This window comes from Myxocyprinus asiaticus, chromosome 17 (genome assembly GCF_019703515.2).
Source record: "Myxocyprinus asiaticus isolate MX2 ecotype Aquarium Trade chromosome 17, UBuf_Myxa_2, whole genome shotgun sequence".
Taxonomy (NCBI): Eukaryota; Metazoa; Chordata; class Actinopteri; order Cypriniformes; family Catostomidae; genus Myxocyprinus; species Myxocyprinus asiaticus.
The window spans coordinates 29,911,854-29,934,384 of NC_059360.1; the positions used below are offsets into that span (position 1 = coordinate 29,911,854).

Sequence of the window (22,531 nt, forward strand, 5' to 3'; positions counted from 1 at the left end):
AACTGCTTATGTTATTGTATTCCTTATTTGTAAGTCGCTTTGGATACAAGTGTCTGCCAAATGAAAAGGCCTAAATGTAAATGAATGAATGAATGTAAATATACAATATATGCATGGTTCAGCTCCTAAGCCTTCCAAAATAATTCCTTTAAGTATCTTTTCTGTCAACACATATCTTTCACAGTCTTCTTGCATATACGTCTGGGATTATGTGTCTTTTTAGTTTCAATGTTCTGAATTCATGAGGTGATGAACGTCACTCGGCGTTTTCCCTTTGGGGTGTGGGTTTAATATCCTGACCTTCAGTAAACACAGAATACACAGGACCTCAAAAGTTTATGAATCACTGCCCCCAGTGTCCGAAGCTAAAAGTTTTGTTGAAAGTATGGGCACAAGTAAGCTCCAGTTTCAGGGTGAAACAGGGATGTGCACAGACATTTTGAGGGGCAGTCGCTTCAAAATTGTCCATCGGGGCAACTAAACAAGCATTGTTTAGTTAATGCTTAACTAAACAAATTACTGACACTTTTATCAATGGAGTGGGTAGGCCTGTTAATGTATCAAAATATTAGGCTTAATAATTAGTCATTCAATTTGATAAAATTATTTTGTATTCATAAGTTTAGTATGTTTTTTTAAGTGATTTGAATTATGGGGACACTAGACATGTTTATAGCATAATACCCTTGTATTTACCAGTTTGTAACCTACAAAAATGTCCTCGTAAAAAACACAAACCCACCCAGACACACACACACACAAACACACTCACACAAAACATTCACTGGTTTAGGTTACATTCACTGGTTTAAAAACGTAATTGTGGATAAGAAATAAATGCATAATGCATTGTGTAGAACAGAAGAATGCACAACTGTCTGAAGATTCAAAATCTTTTTCAAACATTCTTTGTACTAAGATGTATGCACTGAATCCTGTCACCATTCTGTGACAGAGACATCTCTTAGAGTAAATATGACTACTTTGTCTCAGTTGTTTTAGAGATCTCCTCTCAATCCATACATTGTTCACTGAGGTCAGTGATAACACTATTCTTGGTATGAAACAATTTTTTTTTTTTTTTATGTAGTGCTGTAATGAAGAGACAGAATTGAGTGCATTCACAAATGTCTTTCCACACTTGACAGACAAATTAGCTACAGTATGACTGACCTGAAGGTTAGATGAGGCAAAAACAGAACTTTTAAAAGAAGGTTAATTATAATCATAGAATCTGATGCCAAAGCCTTTATTAATTCAGATCTTTGTGAGATGTGTCTGGGCTGGTTGAAAAATCTCACAGTGAGCTCATAACTCCCTATCTTGACTAACAATGGCCTCCCACTGCGCTAGGCCATGCAATTCAGAAACCTTATATTCCCATAAAGATATACAACTGCAACAAAGAGAGTCAGAAATAATTTACAGTGGCAAGAGCATCAATAACAAACCATAAAGGATGTTTAAAAAAAAAAAAAAACAATATTAATATCAAAGCAGCACTTCTTTTTTATGAAAATAATACACCAGACAATAAAAGATGCATAATTAAGACTGAAAGCTGTTTTTTTTTTCTCATGTCAGTACAAAGAGTGCAAACTTAATGAATGGTATTATTTGCATCCTCTGAGGTTGAAGATAATAGTTTTATCAGCTGCTTAAAGCAGGTGCTCATGAATCAGATTTTTTGTAGTTTGCCTAAGTGAATATTATTTAATATAATAACCTATTGCCTGCATTCGCAACAAAAACTTCACAGAGTGAAACTAGTTTTACTGGTATTATTAGGAAGCTTTATTTAAGCTTATAAAGTAATCACTTTGGTAGACATGTAAAAACAAATTTAAAAAAGGATTGTGTGATACAAATTACAATGTGATTGAGCGGTTGGTTTCTGCTTTATCTCGCTCACTGGGTTATTTCTCAAGCACTCTTGAGTCTTAATGCATTCCTGCAGCATGACTCTTTCTGCATATAGGAACATGCAGTGTTCCTCCAAGCTGTCTGAAACAAAGAGTTTTTTCAACAAAAAGAGGGGTGAAAAAAGCTGTACACTTATCAAGATTATAAAGATGTTGATGATTTATGCTGAGATCTGCAATGATCGTCTCTATTGTTAAAATAATTATTGGTAAACACTGATTATACAAGTAAACAAAACAACTAAAGTAAGTCACATCATCTTCTGTACACACATTTGTATAAAATGTTACTGTTTTAGATATAAGTAAAAGTATATAACACAATATAAGTATCTTGTATGATGAGGTCTTCCCAAGAAGTATATTTTGCTGAAATCAGCTGGCTGTACTTTGTCCTGCTTATTACATGGCTCCTTACATAATAAATAAATAAATAAATGGATATAACATATAGATTTGAGTTTAAACTATTTTATTATGTTAGAAGAAAGACACTGGGGAGTAATACAAGTGACATAAAACTAGCACAGCTATGTAGGAAATTGGTTGCCTGGGACAACGGTCAATTATACAATTTTATGGTCACTATACAAAAATAACTGAGTGCAGAAAGCAGACCAATCAGGATCAAGTATTCCAGATAGCCATGTAACAAAATGTAATTGTATCTTGAGCTACTTTTCTTTGATACATTCAAAAAGCTGAGTATAAAAGAATAAAAATCAAACATCACTTCTCTAAAACCAAATGCTGTTTATTTTTTGTGTTGCCTTGACAGCCCCAAATCTAAAGCAGAAACTTGAGTCGTGTATTGGGCCACATCTGGCAAGAAACCTTGAAATGTTTCTGACTATGCAGAAGCTTTCTGCGAAAAACTAAGTTTACTACGATCATTGCGTCATAAATACACACAAGCTATAAAACAATGGAAAAACATTATTGGAAAGAGAACAGTAAATGAATAGAAGACTAACTTGCATGCTAAAAATTAATCTATGACTGTTTGAAGTGGAACAGATCACTTCTATTTCTGCTCTACAAAACTGTTCAGTGTTGTATTTCCAGATGTTTGCCAACCACAGTGAGTCACCATTTACTGCTCGTCCAGAACTTTCTAATATGTGCCAGTTTTAGAGTAAATAAGGCCATGGTTTCAATCATTTTGTGTTGAGATCCAATCCATGTAATTTGCACTAAATGACACAAAAACAATGAGATTATATTCCACTCTATTTATATTTCACAACATTCACGGAAATTATATTCCACACTATATCCATTGATGTGTGTGTTTGTGTGTGGATGTTTATGTCATGACAACAAAGCCTCCAGCAAGTTCTTGGTTATCATCATGAAGAGCTGGATTTCTCTCCACCCCCACCTGCCTGCAATACGCAACACACACACACACACACACACACACACACGAGCACGCGCGCACACATGCAAATAATGTACGCCCTGCCCCCGGGCATCTTTAACTGTGGAGCTCACAGAAGGCTCTTTCTCATTTCCAACTGTTCAATGTTTTCACACACTTTTTGTCTTAAACAATTTGGCTCTTTTTTAACATTTTTAAGACCCTTGTCTGATTCTTAGTGAACCTGCTGTCAAGTCAATTAACAGAATATTCTAAAACAGCCATAGCTGTCAAATATGAATGTATATATTTGTTATTCATTTCATTTATGTAATCTGCTATCTGCTTCTGTTGTACAGGTGGTCGCTCAAGCTTTTCTCTCACACCGAGCTTTTCAAAGCCTTTTGGCGTTCAGTGTGTGGAGAATGAATCCTTTCTCAAACAAAAAGCCTGATATTTACACTCAATGAGCTCTTTATTAGGAACACCTGTACACCTAGTGCAATGTGCAAGTGCAATGCATAAAATCAAGCAGATACAGGTCAGGAGCTTCTGTTAATGTTCACATCAACCATCAGAATAGGGAAAAAATTGGATTTCAGTGATTTCAACTGTGGCATGATTGTTGATGCCAGACGGGCTGGTTTGAGTATGTCTCTAACTGCTGATTTTCTAGGATTTTCACGCAGAACAGTCACTAAACTTTACTCAGAATGGTGCCAAAAACAAAAAAACATCCAGCGGGTGATTGGAAACACCTTGTTGATGAGAGAGATTAACAGAGAATGGCCAGACTGGTTCAAGCTGACAGAAAGGCTACAGTAACTCAGAAAACCACTCTGTACAATTGTAGTGTGCAGAAAATCATCTCGGAATGCACAACATGTCAAACCTTGAGGCGGATGGGCTACAACAGCAGAAGACCACATCTGGAACTTTATTAGGACCATAGTGATCTTCATAAAAATATCAAAATAAATATCAGATGTTTTTTAAAACTTTGTGCTCAGTCTTGAGGTTCTAAAAGTGTCTGCTCTGTTTTATGGTTTTATGGTCAACATAAACAAAAAAATGGCTACCTACATGTTGGTTACACCACGACTTTGATTTGGTGGACAAAAGATTTGGTAGATCACTCGCCCACTGTCACAGACACATTTTTTTTACTCCAATAACTGAACTAGTAAAGGAAGTTTGGGCTGTTTCTATGAAGGATGCTTAAACAGTGGTGTAGAAAAGTTGTTCTATACACAAAAGCGTTTTATGGGCGAAATACTGAAAATTGTTTGAGTTAAAAACATGTACATGTCGTAACTGTACACTTGTCATACCTTACATTCTGTTCTGTTCTCTTTTTTTTAATTTTTTTTTTTAAGAAAAACAAAATATTTCATAGTAGTGTTCTCTTGGCCATTTTTGAAAGTGTGCGAAACTTTTGAAAACTTGCATTACCTTCAGTGACGTAAGTTTCATATGAACACTAGCAAGGACAAATCAAACTCAAACAAAACTCAAAGTAATAAGTAACATGTATTTTCTAGGGATTTGTTGGTGCTCTTGTAGTAGCTTTATAGATGTTTCTTGTTTTTGTTATTGTCTCCTTGTCTAATGCCCATTCTGAAATCCACTGAAAGAAAATTTCCCAAATGGGGTTAAATAAAGACAATACTACTACATCTTTGGAAACTTTGCATTGCACAAAAGGTTCTTTGTTGTGAAAAAAGATTCTTAAACCTTCTTCAAAAATTATTATTTTAAGAACTTTTCACTGAAAGGTTCTTTAGGGAACCAAAAATTGTTCTTCTAACCAATAGCGTCATTGCGAAAAAACGTTTTAGAACCTTTACTTTTAGGAGTGTAAATAGAAGTAAGTATAGACAAGGAGTGATGTGTTTTGAAAATATTGGTGCATTAATAATCTTTGTTCTGACGGCTGGTCTCCTTTCCACAGAAGCAGGAAATTCTTGCCAGTCCTCTTCACCTTAATTCCTTTAATGTTTGCCTTGAACAAATTACACCCATTAAAATTAGAATCTATAATCAAATCAAATTACACTGCCATGGGGCCTGGGTAGCTCAGCAAGTAAAGACACTGCCTACCACCCCTGCAGTCACGAGTTCGAATCCAAGGTGTGCTGTGGGCTATGTCTCCATGGTAACGCGCTCAACAAGCCACATGATAAGATGCACGGATTGACGGTCTCAGACGCAGAGGCAACTGGGATTTGTCCTCTGCCACCCGGATTGAGGCGAGTCACTACACCACCACAAGGACTTAAAGTGCATTGGGAACTGGCCATTCCAAATTGGGGAGAAAAAGGGGAGAAAAATAAATAAATAAAAATACAAAATAATAATTACACTGCCATTCTGTCATTCTCTTTTAATGCCCTCTGTTACTATATAAAAGTCGGGGGAAATATTAGTTGAAAATGAAAATTCTTTGTTTTTATGTCAGCATGCCTATTCAAGGTCAAACGTAAAACACATTCACAACCTTTACAATGTTGGCCATGTGACTGAGAAACTGGTTCAGTGACAACTAAAGCAACAGTAATAAGAAAGCAGGAATCTGGTCTGATGATTGAAAGGTGTTCGTCGTACTAAATCAGTCAGTGACAGTATGACTGTCCATTCCATCCTTTCTTGCAGAGATGCTGAAAATTACGTCCACAACAGTACATATATCTCTGTCAAGGTTAATTCAATTCAGTTTAACAGATTCAGTGAGCAGTGTGAAGTGTAGTGGAAAGGGCGATAGCATGGAAAAACACCTCAGAGTCTCCAAAATGCTAATTACAATATCCAGTTAATTACAATAATGCCATAATGACAGTGATTGCTTGTCATTAACTCTGCGGAATGGTCTGGAAAATAACAGGTCACAGAATTGCATACTATATAGATATTTGTTTTATTCTACTTTCACTTGTGCTGATTTCAAAGCCATGACAAAACGTGTGAAAATCTAAACAAAAACGATCAAACCTGCAACTGAAATAACAGAATCCAGAACAGGATATGTCATGCCCAATAAGCCAAGGATAACAAGTAATTCATGCAAAATCACTTTGTTTAAAGCAGGGGCGTAGCCATCATTTTAAAAGTGGGGGGACACAGCTGTGAGTGGGTGGCTCGCACAAACCCAACACTTACAGTGCAGTATTAATATTTTACAGTATATATTAATATATACTGTTAGTATGATATAAGTATTCTATTAATATATAAGTATTATATATACTTGTATTTGTAGTATTTTAAAGATTTAAGTATTGTAAATTAATTGAAAAATGTTGCAAAATTAGCTGCAAAAATAAAGGACATCTTGTGGAGCACTTGCTTCTGTTTCACACATGACAATAAAAGACTGAGCACAAGCTGGTCCTGAATAAATTATTTAACCAATTACATTAATGACAACTGTGCATGTGCACAATTGTATTTTTTAGTCTGTGCTTGTGCATTGTGGGATTTAAATGTATCCAAGTGGCTCGAGTGTTTTGACTACATTCACCAAAATTGTTTAGATCCATTTAATGATTCGTTCATTGACCATTTCTGGTGATGCCAGAAGGTAGTGATAAATGAGTGTCTTGTATGAAATGAGTCACTGAATCAACGATCAAAAGACAATTTTAATCCTTTAAAATGTGTATGTTTACAGATCGACAAAGAGACTTTAGTAGAGGTTTTAAGCATTATAAGAACAAAGCAAATCTATCATATCCTTACAGTTTGTGAGCTGCTGAGCATGACTTTTATCAAAAGACAACAATAAAAGTCTTATATTAATTATAATGATTTTCAATAATGGCTGTGCGTTTACATTTATAAAAAAGCGTCTACATATCTACTGACTTCAGTAAAATACATGTGTTCTAAGAACACAGCAGATCTTTTTTTCCTACAGTTTGTCGACTGCACACCAATATAGAGGTAAAAAACAGGAGCTGATATTGAAAATAGCTTTACATACTGTATGTAGCCAATTGGAGAAATTTCATGTAATTTAACTCGTCATATATTGGACGTGGCCCCTTTAAGACTTTTACAAATGTGTGCTGTTTAGGGACGCAAAAACATACGTTGTGCAAGAGAGCTCCCGGTTTTGATCATCGGTTGATAGTTCTTTGGGTAAATATAACATTTTACACAAAATGCTTATAAATTACATTAAATATGTGTTCACAAGAGTCGTATGTTAAAACTGAGTGTTTGTTATGGATCATTTTTTAAGGATGCATATGGATTGCATGAGTGTAGTTTGACCATGTTGTGCATATCTAAGGACTGGGAATATCTTATTTAATGATTTATAGCCCAGAGTGTTTTCCAGTTTAGTGAATAAGTGTAGGCCTAATACATGTTATATGTGAAAATATGTGTAATGAAAATGTTATTATTAAAATGTTATATGTGTCCTTAAAGCCTGGTTAGAAATGCACAAAATGCTTTGAGTGATTTAAGCATGTGTTAAATGCATAAGATGCTTTGAGTGGTTTGAGCAAGTACTTAAGTGCGTAGGGTTCTGTGAATGATATAAACATGTATTAAGGTGATGTATGCTGAAGCATATGGGTAGGCTAATGCCCTGTTTGTATTTTCTTTTGACATTAGCCTCTACCATATTTCATTTGTTGTATTTTGATGTACCATATTTCATTTCTGTATTTACTTTTGTATCTCTTTTTTTTTATTAATTTCCTTTTTATAAATACATATATATATATATATGGCCCCATCAACCACTGTTTTTTCCCCTTGTTTTTTTTAAAGCAGCCATCATAATAAAACCCCAATTATATTTTTGTATACGTGGTGATTAATTACAACCCACCGGCTACACATATTTAACACAGATCGAGTAATCTGCTAAACTGGCAAAAAGAACCGATCAAACTTTAACCTCATAAGCATAACGTAAAAAGAATAACTTAATGAAGACACAGGCACTGACATAAACTCCACTTACAATGTGTGCTTAAAAGAAGAACTGTCCTTTGTTTTTTTTTCTGCAGTGCATTTCACGTAATGCTGACAATCAAGAACGATATGCCGATAAATATCTCTCGTTTGTGTGTTCCTCATCTCTAGATTATTAATTTAGATCAACATCAATGCCGATTAAAAACATGGATAATCGAGCATTGTTGAAAGCAACTTAAATGAACGGAGCCATGTTGATTAGACTGTCTGACTGATGGCCTATTACGTAAGGGATGTTTTGGCTCATGAAACTCACCTGTGATTGGATGGATGGTTGCTGAATCAGCCCAAAGTAACAAAACGCAAAGAATACTGTATACAAATCCACCATTTGGACTCAGTATGGATTTAGCTTGAAAAAGTGCGGGGGCCCAAATCACCTTTTTAAGAGTGCAGGGGACATGTCCCCCACGGCTACTTCGCCCTTGGCTTAAAGAAAGAAGCATGTTTGTCTATTTAACATGATCTCTATATCAAAACAAACAAAGAACCCCATCAAATGTGATTACGCAAGATGGAAAGAAATCAACAGTGGGAATGAGCACTGATGATCCTTGTCAGATTCTGCTTTTGTGTAAAAGCGCTTAAGCAGCTAAACTTCACATTATGCTTTTGGACAGCAAAACATCTTAAAACAAGTACACAGGGCAGGCTGATCAGCACAATACAGAGTTAGCAATGCTGTGTGAGCCCAAATCAGTGCCTTTGTGCCACTTTCCTTTGTGCTAGAGCATAATCCTGAAATAATTACAGGTTATGATGGCCTTATACTATATTGGCATTTTTAAAAGATAGGCACATTATGTTTACCTTCATTAATAGGTCATCAGAAATTCCCATTGTTCTCATTGGTGATTCTAATTAGATTCTATAAAATGTTTTTTATTTTTTATTTTTTATATATATTAATTAAAGGCAATACAACACATACAACCATTACATACAGGTATATTACATTTTTTTTTATTATATATTTTCTTTTCTTTTTTCTTTTTTTTTCTTTTTTTTTTTTTTTGCATGGCAGTAATGAGGGGAAGGGGTGGTTAATCCTTGTGAAAATAATTTTACAATGAAAACAAAAATGATTTACCAAAATATTATTTCTTACTTCTTTTGATTTTGGGGTAAATTATGACTGGATTATATCTATGCATACATTCCAAGGCCTATACTGTATGATCAAGGGTATTCATGAAATGTCTAGCTATTTTAATGTAGGCCTACTTTAACTAATGATCTGTGAAACATTATATATTGTAACAATGTTTGGTAATGACTAAAAAACTAAAGTTATTAAAGTTATTAGTGTTACAAAATCATTGGAACAATGTTTAATTCAATAATATATCAATGAATGTACATATTAGGAGAGATGACAGCATATGGCCCATAGATAGGCCTATATGTTGAGATTCATTTTAAATAAATTCCCATGCCAAAATAGGGGAAAAGAGCAGAAGACATGAAAACAGATGACTCACGTGTTGTTGAATACAGAGTCCAGATCTCCAGTGCTGCTGAGAAACTGCAGATCTTTATCCTTAGATTTCTTTTTGGACCGAAAGGTCGGGAAACGTCTCTTCTTCTTTTCGCTGTGGCTGGTGGGCAGCGAGTCCGGGTATACGGGGGCATCTCTACGGCTGGGGAGCTCGGGGTTCGACGGTAAAGTCATGGACGAATCTGTGAAACTTGCGCGCTCGTCTACGCGTGAAGTCACCCTCAGGCTCTCACTCCTCTCAGCATCCCTGTGATCCTTATCGAAACTTTTTGACTTCCCAAATAGCTTCTTAATTTTAGACGCCTTAGATATACTCATGATTGGGTAATTTTACTATATATAAATTCAGTCTAACGAAAATGTCTAAAAGTTTGAAGTGCGCACGCTTTGTTCGGCGCGCGCTGGTTATTCTGCGATCTTGAAGCGCTCCTGAAGCGCGTGGAGGCGTGTTAAGGCGGAGCGCAGAGTTTATCTTTGAACTTCGTATATAGTAGTTTTATTTGTTTTACGGTCCCTCTGTAAATACAGAATCCGGTCTGAAAAGAAAATCTCACAGCATTTTATTATTCAAATTCTATATGAAATCTCTGACCATGTGAATAGCTAGGCTGCTCAATTCTGAATGATCTGTTGTGGATGTTCTGCGTTCATAGACGGTCATTTCTAATTTAATGCAATCTCCTGTACATGGGAAAAGGATTATAGCGCCTCCTGGTGGGAAAATATGGCGACAGCTGCATCTTAAACGAGAGGAATCAGTCCGAGATGGTTTGCCTGGTGATGGCCGTCTGATATTTGGGAACAGTGGAGCTCAGGGCACCCCTTTAGGAAAATGTGCTTTTATCTGATGACAAAGTGTATCAAACTTGAGAAAATACTTTTTATATTGAATATTATGAAGCAACATAATTTGTGTGAAAATAAGTAATAAGTAGATATTACTTCTTAAATACATATAAAATAAGTAGGTTATTTGATTTAAATTCTTTAAAAAAAAAAAAAAACAAAAAATGGCGATGGGGGTAAAAAGGCCCCTGGGGGGATTATAGTTATACAGTGTAGTTATGGGGCAATAGTTATAGGCCAAAATGTGCCAACAGCAAATACTTTTGGAATCAAGTGTTTTTGAGTAACAAATTATAAATAACCACTTTAGAAAAAAGGTTAACCATTTGCTGCTAATTTCAATCACATCTGGCATTTTATAACATCTCAAGTATTTTATCAAACAAATTAATCTCCATTGTGATTGGATCAGAATCATTTTTCAGAACAATTCTTTTAGAACATTTTAATAAAAAAGTTTTTTTACCCCACATACTATCCTTTCAGTTATTGCACTGATATTGGAAAAACTCCTGATTTAATCAACTTGAACAAAACTGAAAATGACAATTAAGAATTTTGTCTAAAACTAAATGAGATAATTTCAGGATGTTCATTAGGTATCTAAATTTGCAACATTATAAAAATGATTAACTATTAGATGAAATTTCCTCAAAATCAGATTTTATACACAGCACACAATGACCTCATGGGTCAGGAAAATTTTGTAGTGCATAGTATAGTGACAAACAGGTGTTAAGGAAAGTGCTGTGGTAGTTATTGTTAATATTTAGTGTTTTGGGAGAGAGAAAAAAATTAAAATAAAATCAAAAGTGCCCCAAACCCCAGGGGACCTTTTGCCCCATTGTACCTTACTGTAACCCAATTAAACTTTATTGAGAACCGGGTGTGCCTTGACATTTATCAAGGTAGAATTGCCAAATGCATGTGCCAAGGAAGTAAAGCAAGTGAACTACCTGCTTTCTGTGGTTATTTAATGCTGCAAAAATATTTGTTCTTTATTTATGTATTCATTAAAGTGTTTATTACATGTGGTCACAAAATGTAATTATTTGTAGTACACATTATAAAATGTAGGCAGTTTGTTTTGCAATGGTGTTCTCTTCTGCTGCTTATTGTCACGTCTATATAACATCCAAAACATTTGTGGGTATTTTAAATATTCAAGAGAATTACAGCAACATGCATTTTCCAAAAGTCAGTAATAGACAGAGAATGGAAGTGAAAGGATGAAAGAAGTAGATAATTGGATGCATTGATGATGTCCTGAAAATGATCTGGTTTAGTGTATGCAAGGACTTTTAATCCATCTCAAAAACATTCTGATTGATCTGTCATGATATTGGCACCTTTCTGGTTTCTATTTGACCTCCTTTGTATTTACATTTTACTTTTATTTATTTGCTGTGACTGACTGAGTTGTAGACATGTGATTCAAGTCAATCTTACGTACTTTTATCAAGGAAGCCTTTTTTACACATGAGGCATGCAAAAATATGTTTATGTAACAGGTTTATCTAAATGCTGATTTTTCAACATTGCACTGCACAAGTTGTGGTTTGCAAGATCTCATTCCTGCTAGAGTGGGGTTCACAATTTGATTTTGAATATCATGGTATCAGTGCTTGCAGTGAATTTCATTGGTTCTTCCCTGAAAAAGCAGACGTGAAAACGTCCACACATGAGAATGTTCAGCATAACAGCAGCAGCTTGGTAGCAGTGGTCTACAACAAGCCTGAGAGTACAGTATGTTCGTGTCAACAGGAGTCGGTTCTGTAAGTGTCTCAATTATCCTCATGTATTGTGCACTTAATGCAAGATCAAATTAACACAAAAATGAATAAACACTCTGTTTAGTTGTATATTTACAAATAATGTTTATTTTATTATGCTGATTAATAGCCTGTCTAGCACACAGAATAGAACACATATGGAACAAACATGTTTTAAAAGTAGTAAACATGTAAAGAAGTGTTATCCAATCAAAAATAATGAAGAATTAGATGAAAACCTATTGATTTGTAAATAAGATAACATCAATTGGAAAAAAAAGCATATTCATGTAATCTTGGCAATCACATAACAAAGTATATACAGTATATGGCTGCTTACCTGCAACAATCAAGGTAATCTCCTTTTTATGTTATAGCAGTTGATATGGCTGAAATTGACTTGATTGTTGTAGCCTCTGAAAACATGTGGCTCCTGAGGGCCCCAGGACACACTTATAGGAGTAGAGAAAGAGATGTTCAAAAAGAGAAGTGCTAAATGAGTGAATGAATAAATACATTTACACACACACATAAATAATAACACAGAATGAGTTTGTACACAAAAGCTAATTTTCAGAATATTTAAAATTGTGTACAAATCTGTGCTGTAAGTATTAATTATGATAATAAGCATATCATTTCAATGGAAATAGAAATATTATTTATATAATAGCGAATGAACTATTCAAATGTTTTGGGCTCCTTTTTTTTTTTTTCATTTGAGTTATGTAGTTGAATGTAATAGGGCTATTTCACTGTAAAAACAAGAAAGGTTTCAAGAAAGGTTTTGCTTTTTTAGCTCTGTGGCTTTGAATTTGAGATACAGTGAGATACAATATCCTATTTTATGTCTAATGCCTATTGTAACAAATACTAAAAAGACCACAACCTAAAGATTTAAACATATACCATGTTTATTTATGTTTATTTATTTATTTTATGTTTATTCTCTCTCTTTCATTCACAATTTCCCTAATTTCATAGGTGCATAGAAGAGTTTTTTTTTCCCCACTGGAGTTTTCACCATGCCTTTTTGTTGTTGTTGTTGCAGACTTGCTATTTTTGATTGCATGCTTTTTTATATTTTTATAGAGCAGGTGAGAGACGACAGGACACCAGAGACTGAAGAATTTGCGTGACAATACTGAATCAGGGCAACTTCTTTTTTCCAAGTGTCATCTCACATTAAACCAGCCATGGTCGAGCATCTTTTCCAAAGCAATCCGCTGTTTTGGCTTGAACTGCATGCAAGAACATAGCAGATCACCCAGCTCCTTGGACAGGCCAACTGTTCTCCAGCATCTTTCATACATCTTGTGCAGTTCATGTCCATATGGGAAATGGCCACACACCATCCTGAATAGCATAATTCCCAGTGACCATACAGTTGCTGTTTTGCCATGGTACTTCTTTTGGAAGTGCACCTCAGGGGGGCAGTATTCTTCTGTGCCCGAATACCTCGTGTAGCCCAATCTCTTCAATCGGTCACCGTAACCTTAGTCTATCAATTTGACTTCCATGGTGTACCTGTTGACCAGCAGGTTTTTGAGTTTAATGTCTCTATGGAACACGCCACTCTTACAGCACGTATCTGCGGCAGATACAACTTGAATCATTACAGGACGTGCTACATCCTCTCTTATGCTTCCTCCGTGGCGGCGCACAAAGTTTAACATGTCCTCACAGTTAGAGGGCCTCTCCAAAACCATGATGTATCCCACCGGTTTATCATACCACTCCAGCAGTTGGGCAATATTTGGATTGCTGGAGTCTTTCTGCACGAGCACATTGAGCGCTACCTCTAGAGGCAAGGGGTCGCGATGACCAGGAACGCTTATGTATTTCGTATAATGCGTCCTGTAGACAAATTTCAGTGCCACCTGAAGGCCATCCGATAAACGATGTCCTGCAAACACTGTTCCAAATCCACCTTGACCTAGCTTTCCCCCTACTTGATAGTGCTCAGTTAAACTCTCTTCCTTCCCTATGAAGCGATTCTTCCATTGATCTGTGGTGATCACTGGCACCGCAACTGTTGTTTCAACATTAGGTTCAACTTGATGAGCTGTGTGAAATTCCTCCTCCTGCGATGTGTGAACTGCACTGAGATCAGTGTAAGTCGCAGAGGGCATTCTATCGCTTCTCTTGTCCACTTTCTCCATCTCACCAACACAGCCGCCTTCTTCTTCATGAATTGCTCCCTCTTTCCTTGCCTTTTTCTCAGGTTTTCGACGAAAAAGGCGCCTCCAGAACCTCTTCTTAGTCGCACGCGTTTGATGTTCCGAGGCCAAATCCTCATCCACAATTCTGCCACCAGTCTCCAATAATTTCTTCTCATTATGTGTTTGATTTTCCAACTTCACCGCCTTCTTGGTGGGAGATGGTTGCCGTGTACATGTGCTTGAATGGTACACGTTCTCATTAACTGGGTTCCTGCAAGAACCCATTATTGCCGTGTTGCGTTTTGGACACACAGTACATAATGACCAGACTTCAGAGATCCTCAGCTTTATATACTCTGAGCTTTATGACGTAATAATGAGTTTTCGAACGCTCACAAAAAAAAAGCATAGTTTAAAATCTTACAATCTGGCAGCCTATTTGAATTCCATACATGCTAGTACTGGGGTCCATTAAAAAAAAACAAAAAAAAAAACAAAACAAAACGTTGATTTGTAGATAATTTCAGATGCAAATTAATATAAATAATTTCAGATACAAATTTCAATATGTGCTCTGTATTTCTTATTATTATAATTAACTTGATACGTTTTAAGAAATTTGAAAAACTCCAACTGGAACTTACATTCACCATTCACAATCTAACCGACATGAATCACGATGTTTTAATTATTTCTATTATTGTAGCTATTTATTAGCTATGTTTTTATTTTTTGCTGCATAGATTCTTTGATGAATACCAGAGTTTTAAACAATTGTTGCTTGAATTGTTTAAAAGTAGAAGCAATTTTATTTATTCCTTAGCGTTTTAAGGAGTTGTCAATAAGCCACGAGAGGCATCCGCGTTAAACTTCTTTTACAGTAAATAAATAAATATAATAAATAATAAAACCTTACCCGTGGTATAACGCAATATGATTCCAAGGTTCAATAAACATTACATGTACCAGAACTGTGCAGTGTTCAATGTGCCATTTACAAAGAAATCGTAGAGGCCTGTAGGCTACAAAATAATGCAGAAGAGTTCATTTGTTTGCTTGCTTATTGAAGCCTAACATTTTTCTCATTATAATTGTATTATAATTCTATAATTTGCAATTGTTATAAACATTTTGTAGTTTCATTTAGTCTTTTAGTAGTTATTTTATTCAACTGAGGGTGCTTTAACGTCCGTTTAGCACCCTCAATGCAAAAAACAAAAAAAAAAAAAAAAAAAAAAAACAGTAGGCCTATAGGTGCCAACACTGAAACTGAGAGAAGAAGAGCACCTGCGTGGCTAAGGTAAATAAAAACATAAAAGCAATAGTCTACGCAATATTTCATCAGTTTATGCGAAGTTAACTTATATATATATATATATATATATATATATATATATATATATATATATATATATATATATATATGGCCCCATCAACCTCTTATCCTTAGGATTCAATCAACATCAACTCATATGTTATGCCATAATATATAAGTAGGAGGACTATAATAGAATATAAAGAAGTATATAAGATGTTACAAATAATACAATAAATAAATAAATAAAATATATAAATTCAGACGAATTCATTACAAGGGAATTTTTGCCCCCCGTATATTTTGAATTTCGGGGGCATTTGTTTTGTCATTTTGGTCGCTTTTTGCCTGAGCGTTGACTAATTGAACGAGGTTTATTTTCTCTCCATTTTCTCTTATTATCTCTACTTGCTTAATAGGCTATTATGCAATAAAACAGTTAGAAAGAAAGAAAGAAAGAAAGCATGCATACTGGCTACTATATTGTTAGCATTTTGCACATTATTATATTTTAGAGTATATTATATTGTATTGTATACACTGCACACACAGTAATGAATACTTAAACATTCACATACTGTTTTATCTATTCTATTCTAGTCCACTGCTGGGGAAATAAATAAAAAAGTCACTCAAATAAACACTATTGCAAAGAGACGTAATTAAACTGAAGTGAAAATATTTCACTTCAAGGAAACTAATTTTACTGAAATATTCTTAGACCTTAATAACATGCAGGAGATCTTCAACATTTAATTCAAACCAACCTTTTACAGCTATTTTTAACATCTGACTGGTTTGTTCAAAAACAACAAAATATTACAAAATAAAAGACATTTACAGTATAGCAATAAACAGAGAACCCTATAAATTAAGACCTATCTAAAATCTTAATGCATAACACTTCTAAACTGTGAATAATGTAAATGCTACATATCCATGAAACTATTTTGTTTAGTATAATGTAAAAGAAAATGGTAGGGTTAAAACATGTGTTCCTCAACGAACCTAAACTGCGTCTTATTTAAAGTTATTATAGCAGCCTGATGTGAGTCAGTAATTTATTTATAAAATGCAAATAAATTGTAATTAGTGTAATTTTCGTTATCCTTTTAAGGTCAATACAATAAAAGCGATCGTTATAACATGCAGGTGATAAAGACAGATGAAGTAGCTGTTAATGTGTGAAAACCTAAATTAAACATTAACAAGCACCATCTTCTGATTTAATGGGCTTTGATAACATATTTGTGATAATAAAAGACGGAGTTTACATGCAGGTTTGGGCGGGTTGCTAATATTTGTTAACTTGCTAATATTCAACAAGAGAAATAGGTATGTTAAAGCTGCACTATGTAAGATTTGTTGGTTAAAAATGAACAAATTGCCATTATTTTTTGAGTACATAAACAATGTGTTCAAAACAATGTCCTTTATCCCGATTCACTATGGTAAGCCTATACAAATTATTTGTATTTGGGTTCGATTTGGCGCAAAATCGCTGGCATATGACATTCATCCTTGCGTCATTACGTCATGTCCGCCTATACAGGTGCATCTCAATAAATTAGAATGTCGTGGAAAAGTTCATTTATTTCAGTAATTCAACTCAAATTGTGAAACTCGTGTATTAAATAAATTCAATGCACACAGACTGAAGTAGTTTAAGTCTTTGGTTCTTTTAATTGTGATGATTTTGGCTCACATTTAACAAAAACCCACCAATTCACTATCTCATAAAATTAGAATACATCATAAGACCAATAAAAAAAAACATTTTTAGTGAATTGTTGGCCTTCTGGAAAGTATGTTCATTTACTGTATATGTACTCAATACTTGGTAGGGGCTCCTTTTGCTTCAATTACTGCCTCAATTCGGTGTGGCATGGAGGTGATCAGTTTGTGGCACTGCTGAGGTGGTATGGAAGCCCAGGTTTCTTTGACAGTGGCCTTCAGCTCATCTGCATTTTTTGGTCTCTTGTTTCTCATTTTCCTCTTGACAATACCCCACAGATTCTCTATGGGGTTCAGGTCTGGTGAGTTTGCTGGCCAGTCAAGCACACCAACACCATGGTCATTTAACCAACTTTTCGTGCTTTTGGCAGTGTGGGCAGGTGCCAAATCCTGCTGGAAAATGAAATCAGCATCTTTAAAAAGCTGGTCAGCAGAAGGAAGCATGAAGTGCTCCAAAATTTCTTGGTAAACGGGTGCAGTGACTTCGGTTTTCAAAAAACACAATGGACCAACACCAGCAGATGACATTGCACCCCAGATCATCACAGACTGTGGAAACGTAACACTGGACTTCAAGCAGCTTGGGCTATGAGCTTCTCCACCCTTCCTCCAGACTCTAGGACCTTGGTTTCCAAATGAAATACAAAACTTGCTCTCATCTGAAAAGAGGACTTTGGACCACTGGGCAACAGTCCAGTTCTTCTACTCCTTAGCCCAGGTAAGACGCCTCTGACGTTGTCTGTGGTTCAGGAGTGGCTTAACGAGGAATACGACAACTGTAGCCAAATTCCTTGACATGTCTGTGTGTGGTGGCTCTTGATGCCTTGACCCCAGCCTCAGTCCATTCCTTGTGAAGTTCACCCAAATTCTTGAATCGATTTTGCTTGACAATCCTCATAAGGCTGCGGTTCTCTCGGTTGGTTGTGCATCTTTTTCTTCCACACTTTTTCCTTCCACTCAACTTTCTGTTAACATGCTTGGATACAACACTCTGTGCACAGCCAGCTTCTTTGGCAATGAATGTTTGAGGCTTACCCTCCTTGTGAAGGGTGTCAATGATTGTCTTCTGGACAAACTGTCAGATCAGCAGTCTTCCCCATGATTGTGTAGCCTAGTGAACCAAACTGAGAGACCATTTTGAAGGCTCAGGAAACCTTTGCAGGTGTTTTGAGTTGATTAGCTGATTGGCATGTCACCATATTCTAATTTGTTGAGATAGTGAATTGGTGGGTTTTTGTTAAATGTGAGCCAAAATCATCACAATTAAAAGAACCAAAGACTTAAACTACTTCAGTCAGTGTGCATTGAATTTATTTAATACACGAGTTTCACAATTTGAGTTGAATTACTGAAATAAATGAACTTTTCCACGACATTCTAATTTATTGAGATGCACCTGTATTGCTTGTCATACTTTTATGAATGGAACATTACTCCTATGTTAACCAATTGCGATGTATTTACGTTGTCCTGTGAAGTTACTTTTACATGCTTAATGTGTATGACTTCTGATATTGACTTCTTGTAATTGTTAAATTGCATATTTAAGCATATTATTTATATTTTTTATAAAGTATATTTTATCTCCATCATTATTGAACCCTCGTTTTATGTTTTTGGTTTACAGTGTTATTGTGTGCATTGCAGACATGCTATTGTAGAAACTGAGGATGGACAATATAGACTAAAAATAACAAAGTCTTCTTTTGAACTCCTATCAGCCCTATCACAAGTTTAACCAAGGGCATATCTAGGAAATTACTTTTGGGTGGGCCTCAATGGATGGGCCAAGTTTTCGCCCCAATTTGTTATTTTTACCAAATTTTTCTAAACATAAAAGAAGCAGGGCATTCAAACAGTTCTTTAACACTTTCAGAAATCAGAATTTATGCAGTTTTTAAACTATTTTATAAATATATATTTGAAGTCAAAGAATAATCTCTAATATTCTGGGTGAGTCTGGGCCAACCCAAATTAGACCCAGGCTCACCCAGAATATTAGAGATTATTCTTTGACTTCAAATATATATTTATAAAATAGTTTTAAAAGGCCCACCCTTGAGTTTAACCTCTTCAATAATCATATTAAGATATACTGGTGGTGGCTGAGGAGCGTCCTCTGTTCTCTATTTAAAAGTGCTTTCAGTGTAGTGTCAGAAAAGCGATTTAAGTGTAAAATTCATTCAAATATGTAAATAAGAGTAATATTTCCATTTCAAATGTTTAATCATATAACATAATATCAACATTAAAATAGCACTTTATGACCCAGTCATGATCACACAAAGGCCATGTCCAGGTAAACTCAAATTGGGAGATTCATCCACCAGAAGAGCAGTGCCAGAACACTAATGGCGTAATCTATTATTCCACAATTTGCTTGCAATTTTAAGTTTCAACCACAGATGTTGCTTGAGAGCACAAAGTTACATAGTACAGCTTCAAAAAAAATTATCTAATAATCGGCCAATTGGTGTGCGAGAAGGCGGGACTTACAAAGAGGGGTTAAAGCAATGCAAATATGCGTGCACACACAGTGAAGTATTATACCAGATGCACATCATAATGCAACTAAAGCTGAATCCCGGACATTTTCGCAAATTTATAAATCCCGGCCAGACGCTTTTTTAAGCTCCGAGAAAGAGGACATGTCCGGGAAAAAGAGGACGTATGGTCACCCTAAATAAGGACAAGATACGGATAGCCGTTCCATCTTTAATAGAGGTTTGGGGGGATGATTTAAAGAAGTGGCCTTAGGATGTATGTAGAGCCATGAACCACACGTTATCCCTGAGCTCTGTATGGACATTGTAACAAGTTCTAGCCAAAATGACTTGAGCAAAACATAATACAATTCTCACTAAGACCTTGTTAGACTGTTAGAATACGTGCTTTAGAAGTAAATAAATGAGCACTCCACAGGATGCTGGATCTGCTGAAGTTTTGTGAGGTTTGTTTATTACATCTGTTTAAACGAGATATGTGCATATTTGCAGACAGTATATGATATTAGTTTAATTGATATTTGCCTTTTTATCATGGTGGTGACAAGTCAGTTAAAAGTTACAGGGAACTGTTGAGGAGAGAGAGGGAGACATGAAACAGGCGAGCACTTTAACATTATGAGCTCAAACGCATCTGCCACGGCTCTCATATGTGGACCGTTTAAATGAGACTGTTGCACACCGGCCTATTATTGTAGTAGCACGATGGCACATAACAACAAAACGAACCTTGACTGGTTGGTTACATGTCTTAGTCGCTTCACATGCAAGCAGGCGATTTTCGTCACCCTCAAGAAACAAATCGGCCAAACGGGGAAAATTTATCGGCTGATGCGATAATAACAAAAGTCAGAATATTGGCCGATTTATCGGCCTCAGCGATATATCGGTCGACCACTAGTTCAAATTACCAGCTAGATTTTTACAGGTAAATTTTCCTCTTTTCATCCTTAATTTGATGTGGAAATGTTCAGATTTTTGTTAAAATTTCCTTGCTCACAGTTTTACATTTAAACATGTCTGGGCAGGACTGTGTGGAGGAGTGGGTGGCAGCATATAGAAGAAACATACAGAAGATAGGAAGGGGTCAGTCATTTGAAAATATCATGGATTTTTTAAAGGCTTATCATTTTGGTTTTAATTATTATACTATAGTAATAAATTATGAAGGCTAATTATGTCTATTTATTTATAGACACAGTGAAGAGAGGACAGGAAATGATGGGGAGAACAGGGGTGACCAGGATTTGGAAATGTCACAAACCAGATTCTAACTCATGCCACCCAATGAGCATCATGTCAGAGCAGGTCCACAAACCTCTGGGACACATCTCCATCTCCAACTCTTTTGACTTGTTGGCAATGGAACTGTCAGTTTAAAAAAAAAAAAAAAAACTGGTATGGGAATTACTGTGTTTAGTGATTCTTCAAAGTACTAGCCAACCTTTGACTAGATTCCATCTCTGCACACTGCATTTCCCTCAACCCTTTTGTGGTTTTGTACCTGGAATGATATTTCAACAATATTGAAGGAGCACTTAGTGGCTGCTTTTGCCACACTGGAAATATTTTAACATTTAAAAATTAATTTCCCACACAGAAGGACCATTTAAAATGATCTAGTCAAGGCAAAAAGGTGATTAAAATGGCCAAAATCTGAAAAGAAATGATGACCAGTAACAGCACATACAGTAAATTCTGCTTTCCCTTATACATTCATATAAATCTAAACCTCTTGATGCTGATAAAAAACATAAATGCTTATGGACATGTTAAGAATCTCTTCTTCAGTCTCCTTTTCTTTTTCTCAGCTCTTTGATGAAAAAAGTGCCTGAATAACCTATTTTTAATTTTTAAATGCGCTTTCTCTCCTTTATTTCTTTTTATTCCGTTTCTCCTCTGATATTTAATGTTTTTATTTTTATTTTGCACGCAAAAGTGTGTGCACACTTTTTAAACTTTTATTGTTGCAGTGGAGATATTTCTTTGTCTCCTGTCTTTTTTGTTGCACACTATTTTCACTTTTTATACTTGTATAGAAATAGCAGAGAGGGGACAGGAAATTGAAGACTGAAGTATTTGAATAGTGACAGGGTGGAATGAAGTAGTGGGAGAATTAATCAGGGCTCATCAAACCAGTCATGGTCAAGGATCTTTCCCAAATGGAGCTGCTCTTTTTGGCTTGAACTGTATGCAACAACATACCAGATCAAACAACTCTTTGGACAGCCCATCTTTTGTCTAGAGTTTATTATATGTCTTGTGCAGTTCATGTAGTTTAATGTTCCTATGGAACACGCCACATTTACAGCATGTGTCTGCAGAAGATACTACTTCAATCATTACAAGACGTGCTACATGTTCTATTATGCTTCCTCCATGGCAGCACACAAATTTGAACATTTAGAGTTCACAGTTAGAGAGCCACT

The 22,531-nt window shown here is 35.5% G+C and overlaps 1 protein-coding gene and 1 pseudogene across 1 annotated transcript in view; both read right to left on the reverse strand.

Annotated features, from left to right (window-relative positions):
* The window catches only part of LOC127454823 (uncharacterized), a 65,710-nt gene extending 55,353 nt beyond the window's left edge, over window positions 1-10,357 (reverse strand). Inside the window, exon 1 of the mRNA XM_051722272.1 lies at window positions 9,753-10,357. Coding sequence (XP_051578232.1) covers window positions 9,753-10,087 — 335 coding nt within the window. The 5' untranslated portion in view covers window positions 10,088-10,357. The remainder of the gene's footprint in view (window positions 1-9,752) is intronic.
* A 2,157-nt stretch (window positions 10,358-12,514) lies between these two features.
* LOC127455055 (serine/threonine-protein kinase pim-2-like) lies at window positions 12,515-15,171 on the reverse strand (annotated as a pseudogene).
* Window positions 15,172-22,531: the final 7,360 nt, after the last annotated feature.